The 24,802-nt window shown below is 34.7% G+C and overlaps 1 protein-coding gene across 4 annotated transcripts in view; it reads right to left on the bottom strand.

Moving 5' to 3' along the window:
• Positions 1 to 24,599, bottom strand: part of LOC105430304 (uncharacterized) — an 85,272-nt gene extending 60,673 nt beyond the window's left edge. Inside the window, exons 1-2 of one of the 4 annotated variants that reach the window (XM_089077168.1) lie at positions 24,238 to 24,599; positions 4,542 to 4,638 (exon numbers count right to left, since the gene is read on the bottom strand). In XM_089077168.1, the coding sequence (XP_088933294.1) occupies positions 4,542 to 4,624 (83 nt within the window). In that variant the 5' untranslated portion in view covers positions 4,625 to 4,638; positions 24,238 to 24,599. Of the gene's footprint in view, positions 1 to 210; positions 1,886 to 4,541; positions 4,639 to 8,344; positions 8,369 to 23,803; positions 24,089 to 24,237 lie in introns of those variants that run through there. The other 3 variants (XM_089077171.1, XM_089077170.1, XM_089077167.1) reach the window with 3 other exon arrangements.
• Positions 24,600 to 24,802: the final 203 nt, after the last annotated feature.

Raw genomic sequence — 24,802 nt, 5'->3', positions numbered from 1 at the left:
TTACGTTAAAAACATGAAAATTCTGAATTGTCAAGATAATGAAAGCTGTGATTAACCGAGCTAAGGAAAAATCCTCCCCACGAAATTGCTCGAGGATCAACGACGTACTCGATTTGAATCCGAGCACGACTGGACGCGATCCCCATCTGCATATCTGTTCTCCTTGATGCACTCGGTGACTTTATTTCGTAACAAGACAACGAGACTGACCTTGGTACCGGTAGGTCCATAACGGTAGCGCGATGATGCTGATGATGCTGTTGATGCGCGCGGTTGTCCATGCCGATGATCCCTTGATGGAGAGCCTGCTGCTGCGGATGCTGCGGCGGCAAACTCCTCAGATACGCTTGCTGCTGCTGCGGTTGTTGTTGCTGCCACATGCCGTACACTTCAAGGTACATTTATACAAAAAAATATACGTTTTCTACACAGTGCAAAAGAATTCTCTCATCCGTCCGCCCGTAAAAAATACGTTCGCCCGTCGTCGTTGGCCATCGTAACTTTTCAATTCGATTTTTCGATCCACCGATATCGTTTCAATGTTTATGTAGCGAGGGAATAACGATGACTGTCAATATTGCAATTTTGTCCAAGATTTATTCAATAAATCGTTCGACTGCACCGGTAAACACAGTTTGCGGCAAGCGGTATCGCGTTCGCCATATTGGAGAACGGCAGCGTCGCTGACGATGCAATCGTCCTTATCGCAACGATGTGACGGCTTGTTTGTCGGCCGAATTAGTCGGGTATAAGTGGTAATTAATCGGCGATTATTCGACAGCTTATTTGGCGAATAATTCTTCAATTGCCTTTGAATTCGACGAACATCTCACGACTCATTATAGAGGTTGTCGAACTTGATTGGTCGATGCGGCGTTGAATGTTCCGTCGTTTCCCACGGGACTATTCTCGCAATATATCGTTCCGCGAGTTCCTTATCGATGTGCAGCGACTATCAGAGCGGCGTATAACCGCGACATATAAACTCTACTCCCTACAGACCTCGCGCACAAGCACGGCTTCACTGAAACTCGCGAGGTAAATCCAGATTGTCACCTTCACACGATCTTTCTACATCGATCGAAACATCGATAGTGATCTGACAAACGCAAACTTGTCGTTCCAACTTGCGGGGCTCAACAGTCATGCACGCACACAAGGCTTCCCCACCGTTTGCTATTTGTTCGTCGGAAGTTGATATCGAATTTTGACACTGTCTTTCAGATCGGAGGCGCGGATTTCGAGGCGCGACCGCGAAGTCGCGAGTTTTTCCGACAGATCGCGGAACGTGGAAGATTTTTTCTCTTTTCCCCGCTTCCTCCGATACTGCGCAGAGAAATGCGCTACGTAGTGGACGCCAGTGGCCTTGACACAGTATACCGAACGGTGTCCACCGCGTGTGTACAGTTGCGGTGCGGTGATTTATTTCAAACGCTGTCGATCAGCGGCCGCTGCTATTTCGCGCAATTTGCACGCGACGCACCGTACGTTTTAAAAGGTCAACCGCTACCGGCGCGGCGTGGCATGGCGCGGCACCGCCGTTTCGCTCCGCTCGTCGGCGTCACCTGTTTACTTGCTGGTCGCAACAAACGTCGCAACCAAAGATACACACCAAAAATACAGTCACGCACGCATATATACGTGCTCGCGCGCGCGCGCGCGCGTGCATGCGAAGAACCACGCGTTTTTCACAGAGAAAACTGCGACACGCCGTCGAGACAGCGACACGTCGACATCGCGCATTTCATTGACAGCCGGTGAACGTCACGCGGCCTGTACGACGGGATGATCCAACTAGTCGAATGGAAAAGGCGAGGGAAAGAGACGTGCGGCAAGAGCGCGATAAACAAGAAGCGCACCAGCGAGACCGCAACTCACGGCAGTCGGATGTGAACTGCTCGACGAGTGCTATCCCTACTCCAGCGACCAATCAGCGCTTCCCCCCCCACGCGACGACGACCAATCGTCGTTCCCCTCGTCTGCTCCCGCCGCGTCGTCTATCCGTGCGCCTGGCGTGATAACGATACGTTATTAGGCTACGCTCACATCGATAGGTCCGTGATAAGAAGGGAATTTCGGAATGCGTATGTATATGAAGTCGATATGTATACGTTTTTCCTTTCTCACAATTCTCTGCATTTCTTATGTTCATAATGAAAAATAAATTTTTTTTTTTTTAAATATATCTTATAATTAGATGAACGGAAAACGAGAATATTGATGTTTATGATCATGTATTTATAATCTTGCTTAATTATATAAATTATATAGTTAATCTATAATTATATAGATTATATAGCTATGTAATTAATTGCACGGATGCTTCTCATATCACGCTCACAAGGAAGAGTTATTTTTATATTTACTTCAATCTACTTCAGATGAATACGATGTGAAAACACTCCATATTTATAACTATGTATATTTATAATTATGATATTAATTATGTGTATTATATAAATGATGATCCATAATCATATAGATAATTATAATTGTGTGATTAAGTACATAGATGAAAGTTGTATTTCATCATTAATTACAATTAAAATTTATAATACTTATGATATTTAATTTATCGCAGGAATCTTTACATTATCTTTACACATTTTTCTATATTAATGTATCATAATTGAAGAATAATATGACAATGTAGTTCTATTTTTATCATCCACTTCTTATAAGCAAATAGTTTATTATTAAAAGAATTTGTTTTTGACGGCAAGGCTTCGATCATTGATGATTTGTTATCGCCGGATGAGTTGTCGCCGGCATTTTGCCTGACTTTTATTACATATAAAATTGCGAATGAGAGACGCTGAAGAAAACTTAGATTTTCAAGAGCTATCTAAAACCGTGTTAGAGAACTGCGAAGATTGGCTAAAAAACGGACTGCGCAGTTTACTAAATTTTCACAAATGCAGAAAAATATCGATAATAATTTTTGTTCCGAAAAAACATACCAAGTGAGGGATTGAATTTCCGGATAACTGATCTGTTCGAAATGTGACGATTCGTATTTTTTTTTTTCAACTGCATATTTCGCGCGAGCCACATCATATTTCAAACGAAGCACAAATAAAATTCATCCTAACTCTCGAAACGATAATCACGCTAACCATAATATCCGATAAGATTTTATTCCACGTGATATTTCATACATTTGTCGCTGTTCAATAATTTTGTATAACATGACATTGTCCGCCCTCTTTTTATCATTCAAAGCAAATATTCATTTATAACCTTTTTATTGCGGTATATAATCCAAGAGCACGCGTGCAAAGTATTGCTTTCTTATGTTTGTCTACAAACAAGATATAGCCTACGATTTCGATGTATCATACAATTTTATATGTGGAGGACAGTGGTAAAATAGAAGTGTTACATAGGCATGAAGAAATGTGCCAAATTATCCATTCTATGTACATATATTTTATGTACGTATATACCTGTTCTTTTAAATCTACGGTCCTATGTATTAATAAGAAATCTGTTTTCAAATTTCAAATTAATAAATGCAAAAGATACAGTTAATTGGAAATATTAAACAAAAATTAGTGAGATCTCTAAGGATCTCTCTCGGTTGCAATAAATGCTTCATATTGATTTATACAATATTAATATAAATGAAATATTATAATAATTTTAATATAATTATTAAATACTCCAAAACATAATTGATATTGTTTTTGTTGTTGTTAACGATGTTTTTGTTATCCGAGAAAGAAGAAAAAGATGGAGAACGAAATTCATGAAAAGTTTTTTGTCGATTTTTGCTTAAAACGATGTTTGCTTGTAGATGTAAAAGCTTTGACATGGTTCGTTTAACAACTCGAAAAGCGAAACCCTTTTGATCAACCGTGCTGTAACACCGACAAGTTGATAAAATGGAACCGATTAAATGGAAGTGTAGTAATGCGCCACACTTACGGTTGATTAATTAACCGAGCACGAAGAACAGTGATTATCTAGGAAGTTTGTATTCGTAAGAAGCTATAATTGAGTGAATTAATGTTATCCTCTACTATATTGTAATATAGTTTTATCATGGAAATAGTTCTTCATATCAAATCAATTTGCTCACGTTCCATTTACAATTATCGATTTATTAGAAAGTAATCTCTAGGCATTTTTTTTTTAGATGAACTAATATTAAATAAATTAAAGGCTAATTAAAAAGTTGTGATAAAGTTTTCGACTTAATACTTAGCTAATTATGATCATTTAATTAATTTTATCAAATTTTTCTTCTTATAATTTTAACAAGTAATATCGTATTATTTAATTGAGAGATATATTACAATAAAATATTTCTTCTCGATAAAATATTATATCTTAATCATTGCATTCATATATGTGATTTACCTCGATGATTAATGATCAATCATGAATATGATTTTATCTAATTTATCCCATAACAATGATGCAGGTTTGGTAGAAATGGTAAGAAATAAAATTTTAAAAATTTTCTTATCGCAAATACTATCTTCGTCGCATCGTATAAAAATATGTTTGGTTTATAAAATATGAGGATCTTGACTTACCCATATGCAATGGTGCTTTCAGGCACGGACGTGCTGCCCGAAGAGGACGTGCCGGAGTCATCTTCGTCTACGTCATCCTTCATTTTTCAGAGCTTTTCTGCACATCAAAATGATACTTTGTTAATTTAGATTTTGTTACATTATTGACAAGATTGTGTAAGCGCGCGTAATAACATAATAACTCTACTAACTGTTACAGTCTTAATTACATTAAGACTGAGTTATGAGAGTACATAATTTAATTTATCATATAAACTCAATTTTCCTTTTACGAGAATTTATAAACGTTAGCATAGCATTAGTTATTGCAAGATATTTAACGCAAGATATTTTGTATCATAAAAGAAATTGACGTAAAAATAAAATATAAATTGAAAAAAGAAGCGGTTTCCATGATTCATCATAAAAATTTAATAACTCTATAAATTCTTCCATTACGTGGTAAAATTACATTTGCTTTGTTCGCGTTGCAACGTGCTCATCTATACATCCAACAGTGAATAAATCACGTAAAGGATGCTCTCGACCAGGCTTGCTGTATTTAAATGTTTGCCGTTAGAGCAAATAAAGCGAAGTTCAATTGCGGACTATTGGCTTGAACATATACTCCTAAACATCCATCCCGTGCATTTCCGACGATTCTTTTCACGCCTGCAATGCAATTAGATTGGCGCCGTGGAAGCATGCGAGTAGAACTGTGATTATTCAAACATTTAAGAGAGAGAGAAAGAGTAGAAGTATTCTAGCAGTATTAATTTTTCTTCAAGAAATCAATGCGAAAACGATAAATGATACATTGTCATCGGTTCAAGAGCAGAACTGGTCGATTATAAAATCGATTATAAAATAAAATTAATATAGCTTCGAACTGATTCAATATACTGGGTCTGTTACGTAATACCAGAGCGTGAATTTCGGTGATTGGTTAAACAGATAATCAATATTAAGATGTCAATATTAATTGTAATTATGTGTATCATTATAACACTTGAATATGAACGCTACATCAAGAAAATTATCCAAAAATATTCACATTTTTAAAGTGTCACTTAAATTTAACTTTTTAAATGCGTTTACTTCACAAGTTATATAAGTTTAATTTTGAAAGATAGTTTAACATATATAAATATGTAATGATAATTATGTAAAAAAAACTTTTTTTTTAAATTAAGAGATAGAAATTCAATGTATACTGTTCATTTGTTTTTTTTTCATATTAATTCAATGTAATATCCTTTACCTTATTTCTTATCTGTATCTACTTCACAACTTCTTTTGCTATTTAAAATATGTTCTAATTCTACTTCTAAAAATAAAATCTTCGATTATTCATTTTTTATTCTTCTTATTTTTTAGTATCCACACAGAAATTCAGTACAAGACTGCAGCAAGTATAAATTCATTTTAACAAGTTGTAAAATCGAACTCTACTTTACTAGCGGAATAAAATGGCGAACCGAGTGGATATTGAAATTGAAAATTCGCCAAGTCCGAGAGCTATGACTTTCACCTTGGAGATACGATCTTACGTCTAGAATGAACTTTATAGATTCGCCGGTACTACACGAAACAGGCAGAATTTATCGTCGATCGCGCTTCGTCGCCTCGTGGACGCGCGCGAGCGTGAACGTGAATCGAATTTGCGATTTGTCGCAGCGGGCGAAACGTCGGGCGCGATGCCGAGGATTGACCGACATTCGGCGACAAAAATCAAAGTGTTTCGGATCGCGGATAAATCACGTCCGTGTAGAACAGTCGCACGTCTCGCGCGCACGGATAACAGCCGCTAATTCGTGACAATTGCGCGGTGCTGCCCAGGATCAAGGGTGGTCTTTGTTCATGGTCACGCAATTCTTCATCGCGCGACTACAGATTATAGTGTATACGTGATCTGGATCTCATCACCATGCGAGAGATCCGCATTTTCAATATCGGCGATGCAATAATTCTATCGGGTTGATGGACTCTACGTATCGAGATTTTGAAATATTTGATATTTGCGGAGAATTGATTGCGATTCGACCGAAACGAATTTTTCTGGACATTTAAGTATATTTTTGAAAAAGATTTAGCTACTAATTCGGAAAACGTAAAGGCACATAAAAATGTATCTCAAAAAGCAATATTTCATAGACACTCTCTTTTTCTATTCTTTTAATTTAATAAAAACAATGAAATGATCTCTTATATTTATGTGATCAATATTATATTGTTTGTTTTTTTATATCTTTTATCTTAAGAAGACAACTTCCAACTTCCAACAGAACAACAGCATTTTCTCTTGTGTAAAATAAAATTTAATTTGTGTCTGTGAATAAAGAAAATAAAGATGTCATAAGATAATTTTGTATTTGCACACTGTGTTTAATTAACCAAGTGAGATAATGAAATTACCCCAGAGCATTTTTTTTCATTGTTTTTAATATTACGAAAGTTTTCATTGGCACATTATGCATTACTCTCACGTCTTTTAAGGTATAAAGCAGTAATAAAAATTGTTTACTTAATACAAGAGAAAAATACAGCAATAGAATTGCTGTATTTTTATTAAAAGAAATAATTTTATTATTCCTTTTAATAAAAATATTAAAATATAAATTATATTACGTATGATATTTGAGTACAAACTGAGAGAAGACAAAGAAAAAGCAAGAAAAAAAAGAGAGTTTTTCATGTCATTAGATTCTTTATATTAATATAAAAAGTTTAAAAAAATGATCAATTATTCAAAGAGATGTTATCTTAAAAAAATTGAAAATCAAATCAAATTAAGTGAGCCTTTGAAAAATCCATTTGATTCTTGAAAATTTTTTTCAAAGCGATTGTAAAAAGGTGAACGATAAATGATTGTATCTACAAACTGGTGTCAGGTAGGTCTGCATTGATATATCAGGTCATTGACATTGTATTATCATTAAGTTCTGCTAAATGCGCAGTATACGATAGCGCTGATAAGACAATTGGAGATACAGTACGGCAATTCTAAATATTTAAAATTCAGACCAAATATATGAAGCGCGTATATCATCCAATCGTACAGTAAAAGCTTTCATAAATCAATCTTAAAAATATATCTTGTGAAAATAATTACAAATTTTTTATCAGTGATTATGCAAATGTTCGAATCGCGCGTCATGCGTGCGTATGTATGTGTATATAATTCAAATTTTCATATTTCATTCTATCTGCATCTATTTCCAAATTTATTTCTGTATTTCTCTTTCTTCTTTTTTTAAAAAATTTGTTTTTTTTAATTTATTAACATCTACATTTGTATAAAAAATTATTAAAATAAAATAATTTTCAACGGAATAACGATCATTCTTTTTTTAAAAAATCATACAACTTGTTAATTCATATTTTTAATTAAAAATTCGAGATATCACATCATATTTTTTATGTCAGAATATTATTATAATATTTTATATTTTATATTTATAAATTACATAGATAAATATAAATTTAAATTATTTTATCATTCATGATAACTTACAAGTCTATTTCACAAACACAAAACTACATTTTAGCTTACACAAAAAAAAAGAACTTTTTGACGGATAGTTAATATGTAGCACAATACAGCAAATAAACGAGCAAAATATTAAAAGAGAGCTAATTAAACTACAGAATTTCATGATCGCGATGAAAATGCAAATATCGAACGGCCAGCGGAAAGGGACAGAAAAAAAGATCCCCGTCGTCCCCGCTTTACGTCAATAATATCCAGTCGTCTAGACACCAGACTTCTTTTGTTCATTTCGAGCTAATTTTCGGGAATTGTTGCAGAGAGTTGAACCACGAACCATGTTGTACGAGGAATGTTACAAGAGGAGCGCGTGGGATGTAACTGCACGAGAGGTAACTTCGCGTTTGCGATCGCGGGTTGTTTTCCCGGTCGAGAAGACGTTCGATATGTCGTCGGTCATCAGAGACGAAACTCGCTCGTCTCGATGCACACGCGCGACCACCCGTTGCTACCCACTCCTCCCTCTGTCTCTCTCTCTCTTTCTGTCCCCCCCCCTCTCTCTCTCTCTCTCTCTTTCTCTCAATTCGATGGCGGTTAACGACGCTCACGAACCAATTTGATTTCGTTACCGCGCTCGTCTTCCTTCTGCCTACGTTTTCATCTACATGTCATATTCGTTGTCAGAAACTTTGACACTTGAAATTTTTAGCGTACTAATGTCATCATGATACAAAGAACGCAATGATCAGATGTTGATAGATGCTATAAAATTCACAATATCCTCGCAAGAAAACTTAGTAATGCTATCGATAAGTTTAAAATTTTTATATTTTTTATTTTTCAGTGACAGTGCTTTAAACGAACAGTACCGAAAGATTTAAATCATTAAGAATTTAAATCCGGGAAATTGTTATATCTTCATGAGAAAATTAACTAATATTATCATTCTTCATGTAATGTATATAAAATAATTATAAAATTATCTAATTATATATAATATTAATGATATATTATTTACATAAACGATATACAAACAAAATAGGATAAACAAATTATTCTTTTAATCTTCAGCACGTGTTCTCTCTGGGATATCACGTTTCAAAAGGACTTTATAGATATTTCAGGATATTGCCATAATGTAATATAATAGAGTAATATATTAAAGTAAGGAAGAAATATCTGGACAAAAGAATCATCAGATCAGAGTCCTTTGCCCCTAAAACACGAGACAGAAAATACACGTGGCTTGGCTTATCCTACGATCGTGTCTAGACAATTTACTCATTCATATTACTAAATTTTTACATGTAATAAAAATATTCTCCAATAATTAAAACTGTTAGAAAAATATCATTTTGCGACAAATAGCATAATATTTGTTTTATAATAATATTGAAACATATAATAATCCTAATTCAAGATTGGTCTGAGGAATTTAGGATAATAACATAATACAGTCACATAAAATGATGAAATTATTACGGTCGTAATAAAATCCATTAGATAGTAGATTACTTACTCCTATAAAATTTCAAATAATTTTATTGAAATTGTTATTATACTTGAACATTTTCAAAAGATAATTTTTTTTTCAGTGCTTTATGTAACCACATATATGATATTTCCTATACGTAAAGATAAATGAATGCGTCATATTTATATGGACGTATGCTAGAGTGAGTAATAAATTCTGTACTACAAGCTCGATATTAAGACCAATTTCATATTATGTCATATTTACAGACACGCGCTTTCATGACACATGTCTATGTAGAGATTGAATGCCGTAACAATGTCCCGTCATTGTAACTAACACGGTCATATTGTCGTCACACACATATCATAATATCCAATGTCATGGAAAGCACGTAAATGCGCTTTGCTAGCTTACATACGTAAGCTTTAGCAATGCAACATCTCGCAACTCTGGTTTTATGTTATTATTGATATTCTATCGTACAACTATGTCACGTAGGAGTGTGGGATGTGGGTTCTTAAAGAAGTATCTCATGGAGAAAGCGAGTGCACATTTTCCCGTATATAAATAGCTAACGCATATATTTTGCATGTGTGCACTCCTCTCCTGCCCCTACCCCATGCTTTGAGATTCATAGATACATCTCAGTTCGTAGAACCTGTATCAAGTTCAACGGCCACCCACAGAAAATGAGAGTCTATCGAATGTGCACGTGATCTCATGATATGTTCATAAAGATTACATATAAATTAAACAAGTACTTATATTTCTAGACATAACAATATTTTGCTATCGAATGACTATGTCACTTGTATTTTCTTGTTTATATATAAAGAAAATAATAAGCTTTTGTTTAATACAAATTTAATTGAACAAAAGATTTCTCTTTTCAATTAAAATTTAATTTATATGCATTAATCGATATTTAAAAGTGATCTTTTATGTTTTCTCAAGAAATAATCTATTTAATTTTCAATCAATGTCAAACTGATAACAATAATACAGCGTAATATATAAAATATATGTACTAATATGTACTAATATGTGTATTAAAGTACGTAACATATTAGTGTACGTAGTTGAGCAAATTCTTATTGAGAAAAAAATTAATATTATATTGAAGAATATGATTTTCGAGATTTTTGCATTGTGAATTATCAGTACTTTGTAGGAAGTAGAAGGAGGTCAATTAAATATTAATAAGAAATTGAATATAAATAGTTATCAAAGAGAAGGTCGCGGTCATGTAGACTAAACGTCACGAATAATAAACGAAGGATGCTGAGTTCAAGCCTGGTCACTTCCGTTAATTTTTCCATCTCCTATAACTTTATTGGCCGCTCATGTGTTGCATTAAGGTTGCAATAAAATCCATAATATTATCCAGGGCATGCGATGACCTGATGTAACTGTGAACACAGTAGATATAGGCATTATCATGTATTTTCATATCACATTGAGTAACGGAAGCTTATTGGACGCGAGCTCATGATATGAACGATATTAGCAACTTATTAATGTGCATGACACATTACGCAATAAATTAATTCCGATGTGGCGAACGATATCAGTTTCTGCGAATAAGTGATTACTTTTCAACGGATCCTTGTCAGACAGAAAGATTGATAGTAAACTCGATTTTACCGACAGGAAACATTTCTTACGCCATTCGTGTTTATCGAAAACAGAGGAAATGATTCTGATGAAACATTTCTTACGCGGATGTGAAAACATACGAACGTATATTTTTGCACATGTATCTTTCAAAAATATATATATTAATCGCGCTCTAATGATAAAGTAACTATATTTTGTCCTGGATGTTTTCCTAAACTTCTTGTACATAAAACTATTCCAGAAAATTTCAGTTTTCGTAGAATTTAATTAAATTTCGTTACTGTCACATTTTGTTATCAAAATGTCATTAAACGCTCTTTTCTATAAAATCTTCCATTATTAATTCTAAATATGATTTTAAATAAAAATTCGATTCGATAATTAAAAAATATCATTTATATATCTCTAGTCATAAAAATCCATTTATATATCTTTCAATTAACAATATTTTAAAAGATTATTAATTAAATTATAAAATATTTTTCCCATAAAAAATAAATTAAAGCAATTTTACATAAATATAAAAATAAGTTATTTAAATGTGAAATTAATGAGTAAATAAATTAATAATTCGCAATGATTAATTAAATGAAAATATGCATAAGAATTTATATATACATACATTACATAAAAAAAAACTTTCTTAAAAATAATTTTCATGTTTTTACAATAATTGCAACACATATTCTACTATAATTTTGTTTATTTTCTTCAATGTTTTTATTTTACAATGTTTTTATACTAGCTCCGAAATATACCGAATTGTTTGCTTTATAGTCTCGTGTGTTTACTCGTTCGGTGTACATTGATGTACTGGATATGGCAATAACATTTTATAATAAAATACACGACTACGTATTACATATGTAACCGATTCCGCCGATTAAATACTTGCAAATCCTTTCTGCGTGATGTTGGGCACATGCTCGCGAATTAAACGGAGCGCTAAAAGGTAAGCGAAAGTTCACGTGTTAAAGTTACGATATCGGATAAAGTATCGTTACTTTGTGTCGTTATCGATAAAAAAAAGTATGCTTTACTTAGAAGGAAGTATTGACATCTTTAAATATCACAATATTCTAATTAACTTTTTAAAACAATTAACTTCTTAATGTTAAATTATACGACAGTAGCATTCGCGTGTGCGCGAAAAACAAATAGCACTTAACATAAAAGATTTTTTTGTTAGACTTCATATTTAATTTGGCAACACATATAAATCTTTCTTGCCTTAAAAATATATACTTTAAGTAAAAGCTATTATATTTTTACTTTGTTATTTTATAATATATTAAAACATAACTTTTTCAATGAAAAAAAAAATTTCCAATATAATTTCGTGATACGAAAGAAGCAATTTCCTGTATGTAATATCGGAAATCTTAAGAGTTTTAAGATCATGTAAGAAAGTTGTATCTTAAATTGAAAATTAACCTTTAGCAAGCAAAATATTAAAATTGTCTTTTTTTTTAAATGTAATATTTTATTTTTAAATATATTGAAATTTAAAATTAAGAAATATGTGATTTAAAATTTAATAATCCAGAAATTATGTTACGCCGTTATTATTTAGATTAACCGTATTAATTTTAAATATATATAATTATATTGACGAATGGAAATAATTTACGAATGGAAGTTGCAACATCCGACATTAGAACACGTGAGTCTCTGACCATGGCATCCGGTAAATAATGATTATCGGAAATTTGAAAAAGCAATCGCGTCGTATACATGGTCGCGCTCTTCCGACCTTCGCAATCCATGAGCGAAACGCATCGATATCGACGGATAACTTTGTACTTCGTATCCTCTCTTTCTATCAGCAGAAATAGCGAGCGGCTGATATCGCTGCGCAGTTGCATTCCCGCTTTTTACGCGATAAGCATGAAATCTTCCGCGGGTTCGACTTTTCTATCGAGGACGCGACGCTTGCGAGCGACACTTATTTTACACAGACGATAAGATAGAAGATCTCCGCGAAATAGCATCCACGATAATAACCGCAAACAAAATATATCTTGCCTAAGGTAGTTTATAGTTAGAATTAAGTAAGTCAACACTAGTCAAGAAACTTATTACAGTCAAATAGATAGATTTTTATAGATTTTGCCTCCAGCCATCTCTCACTTTGATTTTATCTCTCGGCATTGCTGTAGCAAAAACTGAAATGTGTATATTGATGTATCTTTAATTGGTTGCTCTCCGTAGAATTAGATACATCGATATAATTCCTAAAAACTAAATAATTCCTAAAACTCGTACAACGTTAATTCTTTGAAATATCAATTTCAACTGCTTCGTTTTGTTTCTTGCTTTTAATAAATTTGATTCGCAATGCGATCTTGTTTATGATTCCGTGCTATTTTCAACGTTTTCAAAGACTGACGCCTGTCATATTTATCGCCATCATCGTATTTTTAAATGTGCATAATATTACTTAAGCTGCGACATTCACAATTGTGCACGATGAATTTTTCCCAGTCACGCATACAATTTTACTGGCAAATGAAAAGCCTTCAATGTATGAAAAACAATAACAAGCTTATGACAATACCTATAATTCAAAAATTTAAGAATTAACTGTATGTGTACTTGCATAAATGAAATATTTAACAGTGCATAATTGATCCATTAATGTCACATTTTTTAGCTCATATCATATGTAAATTCACATTTTAAGTGTTAAATCTGATTTTTTAAATTCTTATTGTTAAGAAAATTCATGCTCGATGCTAATTATTAAACATTTGTTTATTAATTAATATGTGTGTAACAAATAGATCAATTAGAGATGTAAATATATTTTTAATATATGAATAACATATCGTGTAATTGAACTACATGAAAAGATTATTCGATCCGCACTCTGGCCGTTGCCCTACGTCATCTTATTGGTGAGAAACCTGCACCTGCGGCAGGTGCATCTGCTACAGGAAAACAAAAATTTGGGATGGTGGTGCAGATTTAAGTAGAGGGACGGAAGGATCTGATACAGCGAAGCGGTCTGGCTAAATAAACGGAAGCGAAAAATAATACGTAATAATACTTATTACGCATTTAACGCATGCAAATAAGACCTCGTAAAAGATATTTGCAATATCAAACGAAATTTCATAATCAAACATAATGAAATTTATATTTTTAAAGAAAAGGAAAGCAAGGAACAACGATTCAATCTTTAAGTATGATACATTTATCGTTGATGGCGAAAGCGATTAATCGATTAGCGTGAACATTAAAACGATCGGACAGATGTCCTTGAACTTCTCGCTCTCGTGCCGGCCAACGAGATGCAATAACGTTCATTCACGTGAACAACGCGAGAATGCGGGATGATGTCAACAATGCACCCCTGCAATTTGCGGCGGCCCTCTCTCGCATCTCTTCGAGAACTAAGAATAACTATCATCACCCGGTCAGGCATGGAGATGGACGTCAGTCGCGTGACCTAGTTTTAATCGGACATTCTTCTACTAATTAACTATGTACGATCACTTTAGAAGTCGCTGGTGACGCCACGACACCTGATAATATATGAACGATCCCCGCTTTATCGGACGCCTCGGCGACGCGAAAAGCTCACGAAAAAGAGAAGATGAAATAATAACGAGATAATCCGATAGTTCTCGGATGACATTCCATTGTGAAGTTCGGGATTAACAAGCGAAATCTTAAAGCGGAAGCGACGACAATATCAATAATAAATTTGCGGATAAACTAACTTTTGACCGATCGCGAGCGACGAATCGAGATGTGTTTGAGGTTTCAAAATCAAAATTTCCCGAAATAAAAGTGATTCGTTTTGAACAAAAGGAGTCCATCTCTGCGTTAATTGCACGTAATTATACACATGCGTATGTATGTATCTGCAACGAGGTAACGGTGACATCGCGTGACAATGCAGAATTATCATTGTAAACGTGTGTCAACAATGTGACAAGGATGCACCCAAGGCACAGAATGCATTACAAAGAAGTGCGGCATTGTCGTTGCAGCCATTGCAGCGCGGCGCAACCAATGTAATGATAGATTTATGCCTAGCTCGTAAATGTGCGTCGCGAGATGCGCGCGATCCTGCTTCTAACGAAGACTAATGGCATTCCGTTGCGCAATGCCCGGACGGACATGTTCGTAAGAAATGTCCAATATCATGAATCCTGATTCTAAAATATCTGCATCGCGCCGTGATCTCCCCGTGATTCAGCGCCCGTGATCGTTAATTATCGCTACTTGACGCGAAGAATTGCTACTCGGTTCGAAGTTTCCCCATTCGGGCTACTAAGTGCGCAAATCTAATAAGACGAAATTATACATTCGATGTACTGGGTGCTCGGTGGAAACACGCTTGCTTATATATCATGATGCAATTTCCTGAATAATTGAAATCCGTGTCATAGCGTTTTCTCGTTCTGATTTTACTACAAAACATCAGATCAAACTGATTTTAATGTTTAATTATTTTCAGTTTTAAAATCATTTTAAATCTTTAAAAATAATAAATAATATACACCATTTTCTTCTCAATTAAAAAAGAATTTAGGAATAAAAAAATAGAATCATAGATAGAAACATATATCTACGCTAATTATCGGTCGCTTTTTAATATTGCGTTATTAAGAATAAATACGAAAATATTCTTTCATTTACATGTTTATATCAACAAACTAAATTTAGCAATAGTTCGCAAGTCATTATTTTGTCCAATTATTTGTTTAAAAGAAATAAAAGATAATTAATGTTTCTCATGTACATTTGCCTTTTTCTAGTTTCTTTAGACCTCGATATTAATATTTTATGTCGTACTCAAAGAAATTGCAATTTTTTAAGATTAAGAAAATATAAATATTTCCTAGGAAAAGAGAACCGTCGTAGCCCACAGCAACTGGTTTTGAAAGTAAACAGTCCATAACAAACACCATAACAAACACCATAAAAGGTCGGAACAAAATGTTGCGGAAATTGATCAGTTCAGACATGGACACATGGTAGAAATGAATGGTTCCACGAAAAGTAATTTGTGTTTAGAACGTGATATATTACGATGTCATCAAGATAAGTTGGCCGGCGATAATTTACGCGTAGATTTATGCGCGGTGGACTTTTCGATTGCATTAGAATCGAGAAATTAACGATGGCATCGGCATCGGCGACGGTAATTCACTGTCAACAGTGAACATTGTTGCACGCGTATCCGCGTGCAGGCGGGTTTAAATCAAAATCAAAGGACGCGTTGCGCACCGCGCTTACAGCAATCGTTTCGCGATGATTCGTCGGGGTCTGTTTTTGTACGGTAAATCCGACACGTCACGGCTCAACCTGGCAAACTGATCAAGCCCGGCTGATAAAAAGTCTCTCCTTGTTTCTCCTTTGTACGACCGAACACACCGCGGCATTATTTGAGAAAAACTCTCGTATAATTTTCCGTACAAGAATGACGAATGGTATTTCATTTTTCTTCGTTCGCTTATAATTGATCGTAGCTGTTCCCATTAAGTCGCCCACTTCAAACTTCCGATCGCGAAATCAGCGACGGCTTAACTTTTTATTTCGTTCGACAGCGTATCGAGAATGATCATTCTTCCTTACATCATCAAGTAGCAATTACTAAACATTATACTAAATTACAACACGCGAAATGTGCGTTTACACGTGATGATCTGGAGGAAGCTTCATGGAAAGTCTATCATACAAACGCCAACTGGGACAAGAGGATCGTAAAATCTCGTAATAACTTCATGATCTTTATATTATAGGTATACTACTATACAGGGATACTACTACAACTGGGATCGATTTCGTTCAACGTTTAAAATGCTATAGCTCGGATATCAATAGAACGCTATCGGATTACTTGCCAGAAGTTATCTTAACCGGTCGCTAGTGATTGTTATTGAAATTCCAAGCAGCGTGTCATTCGAGCGCGTCGCCTTTTACGCGCCATCCGTTCGGTATGGAGAGTGCCCGGATCAAAATCGGAGATCGAAAGAACCGGACTCTCGGAGATACTTCCTATAAATACGACGAAACAGAGACTGCCCGACTATCTGGGTCAGGATGAACCAACAGAGTTTACCGGCGTTTCTGTTTTAATGTATCGTACCGGTCGTATTGCTAAATTTACTGTTTCGATAATAACCCGTTCCGCACACGGTAGAGAGTTGAAATGCCTCTCGCACTTGATATTGGAATGTTTTTACGATGCCGTATTTTGGATACCGGTGCGCATGTATATTTATCCGGAAAAGAGAGAGAAAGATGGAGGAACTTCTGCTACACATTACTATTATTAGTATAAAGTTAATATTTGTTGCAATGAAATAAAATGTAAGCAACGATAGTCGTCGATCAAAAAGTGCTTTGAGATGACGAATTATTTAATTAATACAAATATTAATAGAAACGTTTGTAAAAAAGAAACTGGGAACTTCAGAAGAAAAAAAAAATAGCACAAAAATATGAAACATGTAACCCAAAAAATTTTTTTTTTGCAAAAATTTAGTATTACAAATTGAACTTGGCATATAATAAGGCAGATAATTAAAAGCTAGAGCAATAGCAATTGTCAGTTAATTGGATAGTCCATAACTGAGTACTTCGTTAACTCAAACGAGTAACATTTAATCAATTTCCATATTAGACAAACAACGCTCGGAACCAAATGAAAATCAAACAATACAATACAGCGTTAAATATAGAACGGGAAGACACGAACCTTAGACAAAAGTACTCTTCGAACGGAAGATGATTTACGATCAATTATTAATGACAATTATTAATGAGTTCTTAAACCGACGTCGTGGTAAACCAATTAATATCGGCGGGACGGATATAGCATGACATTTTAATGAAGACGGTAAGCGGCGTTTATGTTATGGCGGACACGTGAGAAAAACCCGGGGGATCGGAATCGCATGAGAAAGCGGGCCATTGTCTCCGCGGAGAATAGCGTTATCACGCGACGATTATTAGATCTTTACGTGTGATTACGCGTGGATAAGCCGGTTATGAACCGCTGATCGATGTTGACACGACGTCATCGCTTTTACGCGGTCGACTGCCATTAGTCACCATCGAATTTACAAGACGTCGAATGCATTACCGTCGACGCATCTCGCTTGACATGATCTGCTCGCCGGTTATGCCTGCATATTTTTTTTTCTATACCGTACGCTAATGACTTTACCGGACTTTATCGTAATAATTTGAAACTACAATATAGCGCGGTTATCGCGCACGATAGCCACGCGATTTCTAACGAGAGCCAACGAGATCGCGCTGCTACCTTTGAACGAAGGGTAGCTATACGGTGTATTGTACACTTTAAATCCTCGATAAAAAGAACACTGGAGATCCTATGAATTTTTCTCATAGAATATACTGCTTACAGAATGCTTGAAAAGAAGTAGGTCAGCTTCAAAAAGTTTGTAAATGCGATCAAGTATATACGCATAAAGTCATGTACACACGTAAAGTTACTTTCATACGTAATAAGTTAAAAGAAATACAATTCTTTTTCATGAAATATATAATTTTAGAAAAGAACAAATTTAAAAAAATTTTTAATAAAAGAAAAAAATGCTTTTCTTTGTTTCTTTTAAGAATTTAGCAGAAGGTATATATTTTTACGCATTTTTTATAAGTTGATGGACAATTTAATTTGATTTAAAAATATTTGAAAAATTAATAATCAACTTAAATAGAATATATAATTTGACAAGTAATCTATAGTACTGAAATATATCAAATATGATTTTCAATATGATATATATTGCCAGCTTAAAAGTATGGCTGGTATCGATCAGGAGCTTATTTACGATCTCGAGTATGCCAACTGTTCGCCAACTGACCGTTCAAATTTAGGCGAATGCACTCAAGATTTTTGATAAGTCTGTCGTGCTGATTAATTTCCTAGAGCAGAGCAGCGAAAAAGGTAATAAACACCGAAGATAGTTGATTGACCGACCACAACGGTTGGTCAGCGAACCGTTAATTCAGAATTATAATGAGTCTATCGTCGAGGGATACAAAAATAAGAATAAAATGTGATTTTGAAATCAAGATTTGTTCATACTAAGACGGAGATATGGACGATATTCCAGCTAGCAAAACAACTATGTCTATGAACAATTGAATATAATTAATTTTTATTTGTGTGTGTGTGTGTGTGTGTGTGTGTGTGTGTGTGTGGTGTGGTGTGGTGTGTGTGTGTGTGTGTGTGTGTGTGTGTGTGTGTGTGTGTGTGTGTGTGTGTGTGTGTGTGTGTGTGTGTGTGTGTGTGTGGATTTTGGTTAAATCCAAAGGTAAACACCAATCACATTCAATCGCTCGACGAGCAGGCTTAACTGCTTTGTTGGCTTGAATGCACTTATGCATTTATCAGATCGACGATCGCGCTGTTTTCGAATTGTTTCGAATTGTATATTACGCCGTATCAATTTAAAACACGCAATGTGTAGAACACTATGATTCCGAAAAATGTAATAAATTTAATTTTTTTTATAAAATTTCCATTTTAAATTGTCATTTAATTCAGTCATTTAGTTAAATTTAAGTTTCTTTTAGTATTTGTGTAATAAATGTACTATATTGCCATTCATTGCAGCCGATAATGAATTTTCAATCACATATTATCTTAAATTCAAAAATTTTAAATCGAGATGGAGAAAGGACAAGACATTTTTCATTTTTATTTCTTTTTTATGTTTAATTATATTTTAATATTTAATACGTAGTATTAACTACTGACAGTATTTGGTCTTGTTCCGTATAACAGTGCAATTATCTATGCAGAATGAGACATTTAAATGCCTCTCTGGGATTTGAGAATGCGAAAAATATCAGGAATGCAATTTATGTATTTTTAAACATTTACATATACTTCAGCGCTTAAAAATTTAAATAATACAAGAAGTAATTCTATATAATTTAGATACTTTAGTATTTAACATTTACATTTAATATTTAACGTTTACATATACTTCAGCGTTTAAAAATTTAAATAATACAAGAAGTAATTCTACATTTATTCTTATCTATCTATATTTACTTATTCTATCTATATTTAAATAGAAAAAGTAGAATTATTTCTAATTTAACTACTAAAGTAGAATTATTTCTTGTATTATTTAAATTTTTAAACGCTGAAGTATATGTAAATGTTTAAAAATACATTCCTGAATTGCATTCCTGATATTTTTCGCATCCTCAAATCCCAGAGAGGCATTTAAATGTCTGCATAGATAATCGCACTGTTATACGGAATAAGACCAGATACAAATGTTTTAAGACGTAAACATGGAAAGAGCTTCCTATCGACTTCCTATCGGCTTCCAATCTCTGATTCAACCTTTTTACAATGTACAAACGCCTTACTATAGGATTTCTCAGTTTTCTCACGATGTGTGTTGTTTATTTCGAGTTCGATTTCGCTATAGTGTCTGTCATCTTTAGTGAATATTTTAAAGTAAGAACCAACCAATACCGTTCCGTTTTATTTTCACATTTTATTGAAGGGTACAGTTAGATTTCATCCGAACAGTAATTAAATAATACGAACGATAACTAAGTAACAGTGACTAAGTAACGTTACGTAGCTCATTATTCCGAAATTACTATGATAATTTTTTATATGATGTCACAGAATTGCAATTTTATCGTACGATCGATCGTTCGTATATGCTTTGAATGGATATATCTGCCGTCTCTTAAATTATTACACGAACTGTTCGTAGAAGAGGATATAGAACTTTATCGAGGGCAAACAATTCTACTAAAGAAGTGCAGCGAAGTTCACGACATAACAGCTTATGGAAATATAGTAATTAATTTTCAATAGTTATCTAACTATAATTATCTAACTACTGGACTGAAGTTTAGTTTTACGATGTGCTCAGTTGAAACACACCTCGGCTTTATGAATCGATTATCGCTGTATAATAAAATAGCCGTATAATAAAATTTTTAAAATAAAATAACGGTAATCCTCTTATAATGTTTTCAAAATTTCATATCAGATCTGTATGCAAACAACGATCGTTAGGAGAATATGCTATAATAAAAGTTTTAAAAAAGTCCTTTTCTTAAATCTTTTTAATAACTATAAGTTTTGGAAAAAATATTAATTGGTACGTTGATTGGATAAATTTTGAAGATATTTTAAGAATTTTTATTTATGAAAATATAAATATATAAAGTGATGTTGCACAGCATTATAAACTCTTGTTCAAAAAAACATGATCCATCTGTGACGTAGAGAACTCAAATTGTAAATTATCAGAAATAAAAAATTGTTAAAAATTCCAAAATTATATGTAAGAGTAATTTCACTTAAGCATATGGATTTTTTAAATAATCTTTCTTTCGCAAATACAAATGATTGATATTGATGAATGAATGATTGATGAATGATGAATATGGCGATTTGAAAAGTTCAAAATGTTAATAAAATAAATGTGACATCTTTAAACATTTTGTCTTCAGAAACTAAGAATTAAAAAAAATCTCTAATTAATTGAAACGATTCATTATGTGAAGTTAGTCTTAAAACTTGAAGCTATAATTGTTCTAGTTATAGACGTCGCTAGTTGAAAAAAAATGATTTCGAGAAAAACATATTGAATCTATAATCGGCGAAACCAATACAATAGACTACATGCTCAAGAAAATTTTGTAACCTAAACATATGAGACTGGGCATATGAATTAGTCTAAAGATCATTTTAGGGTGACCAGATGGTACTCATACTTTTACTATACTTATATAACTCGAGAAATATTTCGAATTCTATTAAGATCTTTTAATACCAATCTAAAATATCAATCTTTCGAAAAATGTAAAAGAAATAATTTTTTTAAAGCTTAGTGTAGCGTACCCTCTTAATAAAGAAATGCTATGTAAAAATATTAATTTAACAATAAATTAAATAGTTCATTTTAAGTCGAGTAATTATGTATAAAAAATTGAATCTCGTTCCAATAAAAGCATTTAATACTCGTATACAATAAGATTCACAATAATATACACAGTAATCGTTTCTATGTTCAGCCCCGCATTTTAATTTGCTGCAATTAACCTTGGGACCGCGCAGATAACTCGCGGTTCCAGTTAATGGCATGGTAACGTGAATATCGTCGTACAGTACAGTTATCAAATATAGTTTTTGGGTTCAAGGTCGACGTTTTGCCTGCTCGCGATCGTTGAACGAAGTTTAAATATACATCGAGACGTTGACCACGCTTAGCTAATTCTGATAAATTTAACAACGCTGCTGAAGGGTTCAACAGCCTGCACGCAGTGTGAGTGCGCACTGTAAGCGACTTTAACGATTAACGAGGGTGAATGACACCAACGAGGCGAGATATAAAATCACATTACACGCATAATTACGTGTTAGATAATATTCCGCGGAAATTGACTGTTCTCTTTGTTTTAGTAACAAATATCAAATTCCATTTTCTGTTTTAGTTTTTAACATGTTACAAAAACACAAGAAGCATCGAATGCTACGCTGGCATTAAAAACAATTTTCTTTTTGCAAAAAAAAATATTATTTTTAGTTTCAAAACTAAAAACAAAAATATATCTTTATCCTTAGAAATAATCAACAAGTTCTAGTTTTTAAAAGGATTTTCTAAAATAAAGAAATAAATTAAAAAGTAAGTTTTAGCTTTCATTATTTTGTTCATCAATGAGTCTTGTCAATGAGTACTTTTATTTTTTTTTTCTATTATTCTTCAATTAAGTTTTTGCTTTCATTTTTTTCTCAAGTATTCATTGTACTAATCATTCATAAAAATGTGGTATAAATAAGAATGGACTCAGGTTCGAAAAACTAAATAACTGTATGGATCAATCATCTTTACGGAATTTTCCGAAGAGAGAAAGAAAATGCATTCATTCGAGATAACATTCCGACATAAAGCCAAGTATCTCTTGAACAACGTTGCTTATCAGAGCACGATAAGAGGTGAGACAAAGGAATAAAATAAAAGTAGAACGGAGGTGAGTCTCGAGTATGTGGTGACCTCTATCGTCAAAGTATATAGGTAATGAAAAATACAGACAATTAACGTTCTTCTTTATCGGCGGGACGAATCCCGGGTCAATGGCCATGATGTTGAGGAGCGCCTGACCTATTTATCACGAATGTATGTATCCAGCTTGAGCACACGTGTACGTACTACGTGCGTTCTCCCCCGCACGCGCACACACTTTCTTTCTCTCCTCTTTCTTTCTTTCTTTCTTTCTTTCGTTATTATTCCTTCCAGCGGTGACTTTCGAAAATCTGGATAGAGTTCGAGTCATCCCCGAAATTTATCGTCTTTGTATAGAGATCGTCCAGCCACAAATCTTATCTCTTTCTTTCTAAAATTATTTTTGTGAAGATTTTTTCATCTTCGCGAAATCGCATTGTATTGAAAAGAGAAAAGGATGCCTCCTTCGAATCATTCATTGGATTCAGCGGAGTATCAATGAATACGTATACCTATTGGCGAGTCTATTCGATATGAATCCGCCACGAGACGAGATGCATCGGCAAACAGGTTGCGGCGTCGCAACATGAAGAACAATTGACGACGATATTAATTCGATAATCGGGAGCGCCTAGCAGCAGGCACCAGGACGATCTCGTTACGTGACTTTCGCCATCGCGCCGAAAATTCATGTGACGCGACAAATCGCGTTCGTAATAAGGCCTACCTCAACCTTCCGTCAATCCGCCACTTTACCCGGCACGAATAGACGCAGCTGGATAATTAACACGTTACAAGTCAGCGCCGTGTCCCCCGAAAATAAAAGTCCGTCTTTCGAGGGCGATGAGCTCTAGATGTCAATGCCCTTACTCTGAATATGACAGCGGGCGCGCGGAGAACACGCCCGTACTCTGCGAGCTCACATGACATCGCGTGACAATAACTCGCAGGGCTGAATCGCAAGTGCGCGAATGATAGAGTTGCTCGATATCGCGCAATTTGATAAAAACGTCGTGAAGAGAGAGAGAGAGAGAGAGAGAGAGAGAGAAAGAGAACGAGAGGGAATGAGGAGAAAGAGAGAAAGAGAAAAAGAAAGAGGCGCTGGCTCGTTACGCGTTGGCAAAAGAAAAGAAAGAGAAACGTCCCTGCTGAGACGCGTACCTGTCACTTTGGACTGAAGAGTTCACTGTTATATTCCCGTAACGATTTATTTACCCAGACGCAGATTGATATCCCGGCTCGGCCGCGACGGGCGACTCCTTTCGTCACGAAACACTGCACATGCTGTCACACCACGGTGCGGCGCGCGCTCATCGCGCGTTTGCACTCGTCGTCCCCCGTCCCGGTTCTATCGAGCGGATCGCGCGCCCCTGCGGGCGGTACGTACGGTGCGTACACACGCGCAACGGGAGAGAAACGTGCGTTCACGCGACTCCGACCTCGCGCTCGACGCAGCGGCGGCGCAATGCCGCCATGTTTTCTATTGCCGCTGACGATTTCCGCCGACCCGCCCGCCTCGGCCATGTTCGACCGCGATCGCCGCTTCCTCCCATCCCCACCAAGCACCTTCCATTTCACTCTCCTCTCCGCGCGCTTCGGCGATGTACGCGCGCGATAATTGATGCTTGTACACGCCGCGCGCGCGCGGCATGCGAGATATCCGCAAGTCGACGTAATCCATGCGAGCAACGCGTTTTCTCACACTACCGACATCGAATCAAACCGG

This window comes from Pogonomyrmex barbatus, unplaced genomic scaffold (genome assembly GCF_055798465.1).
Source record: "Pogonomyrmex barbatus isolate J1 unplaced genomic scaffold, ASM5579846v1 scaffold2, whole genome shotgun sequence".
NCBI classification, from domain to species: domain Eukaryota; kingdom Metazoa; phylum Arthropoda; class Insecta; order Hymenoptera; family Formicidae; genus Pogonomyrmex; species Pogonomyrmex barbatus.
The sequence above is the reverse complement of the archived record's forward strand: the minus strand, read 5'-3'. Positions and strand labels throughout refer to the sequence as shown.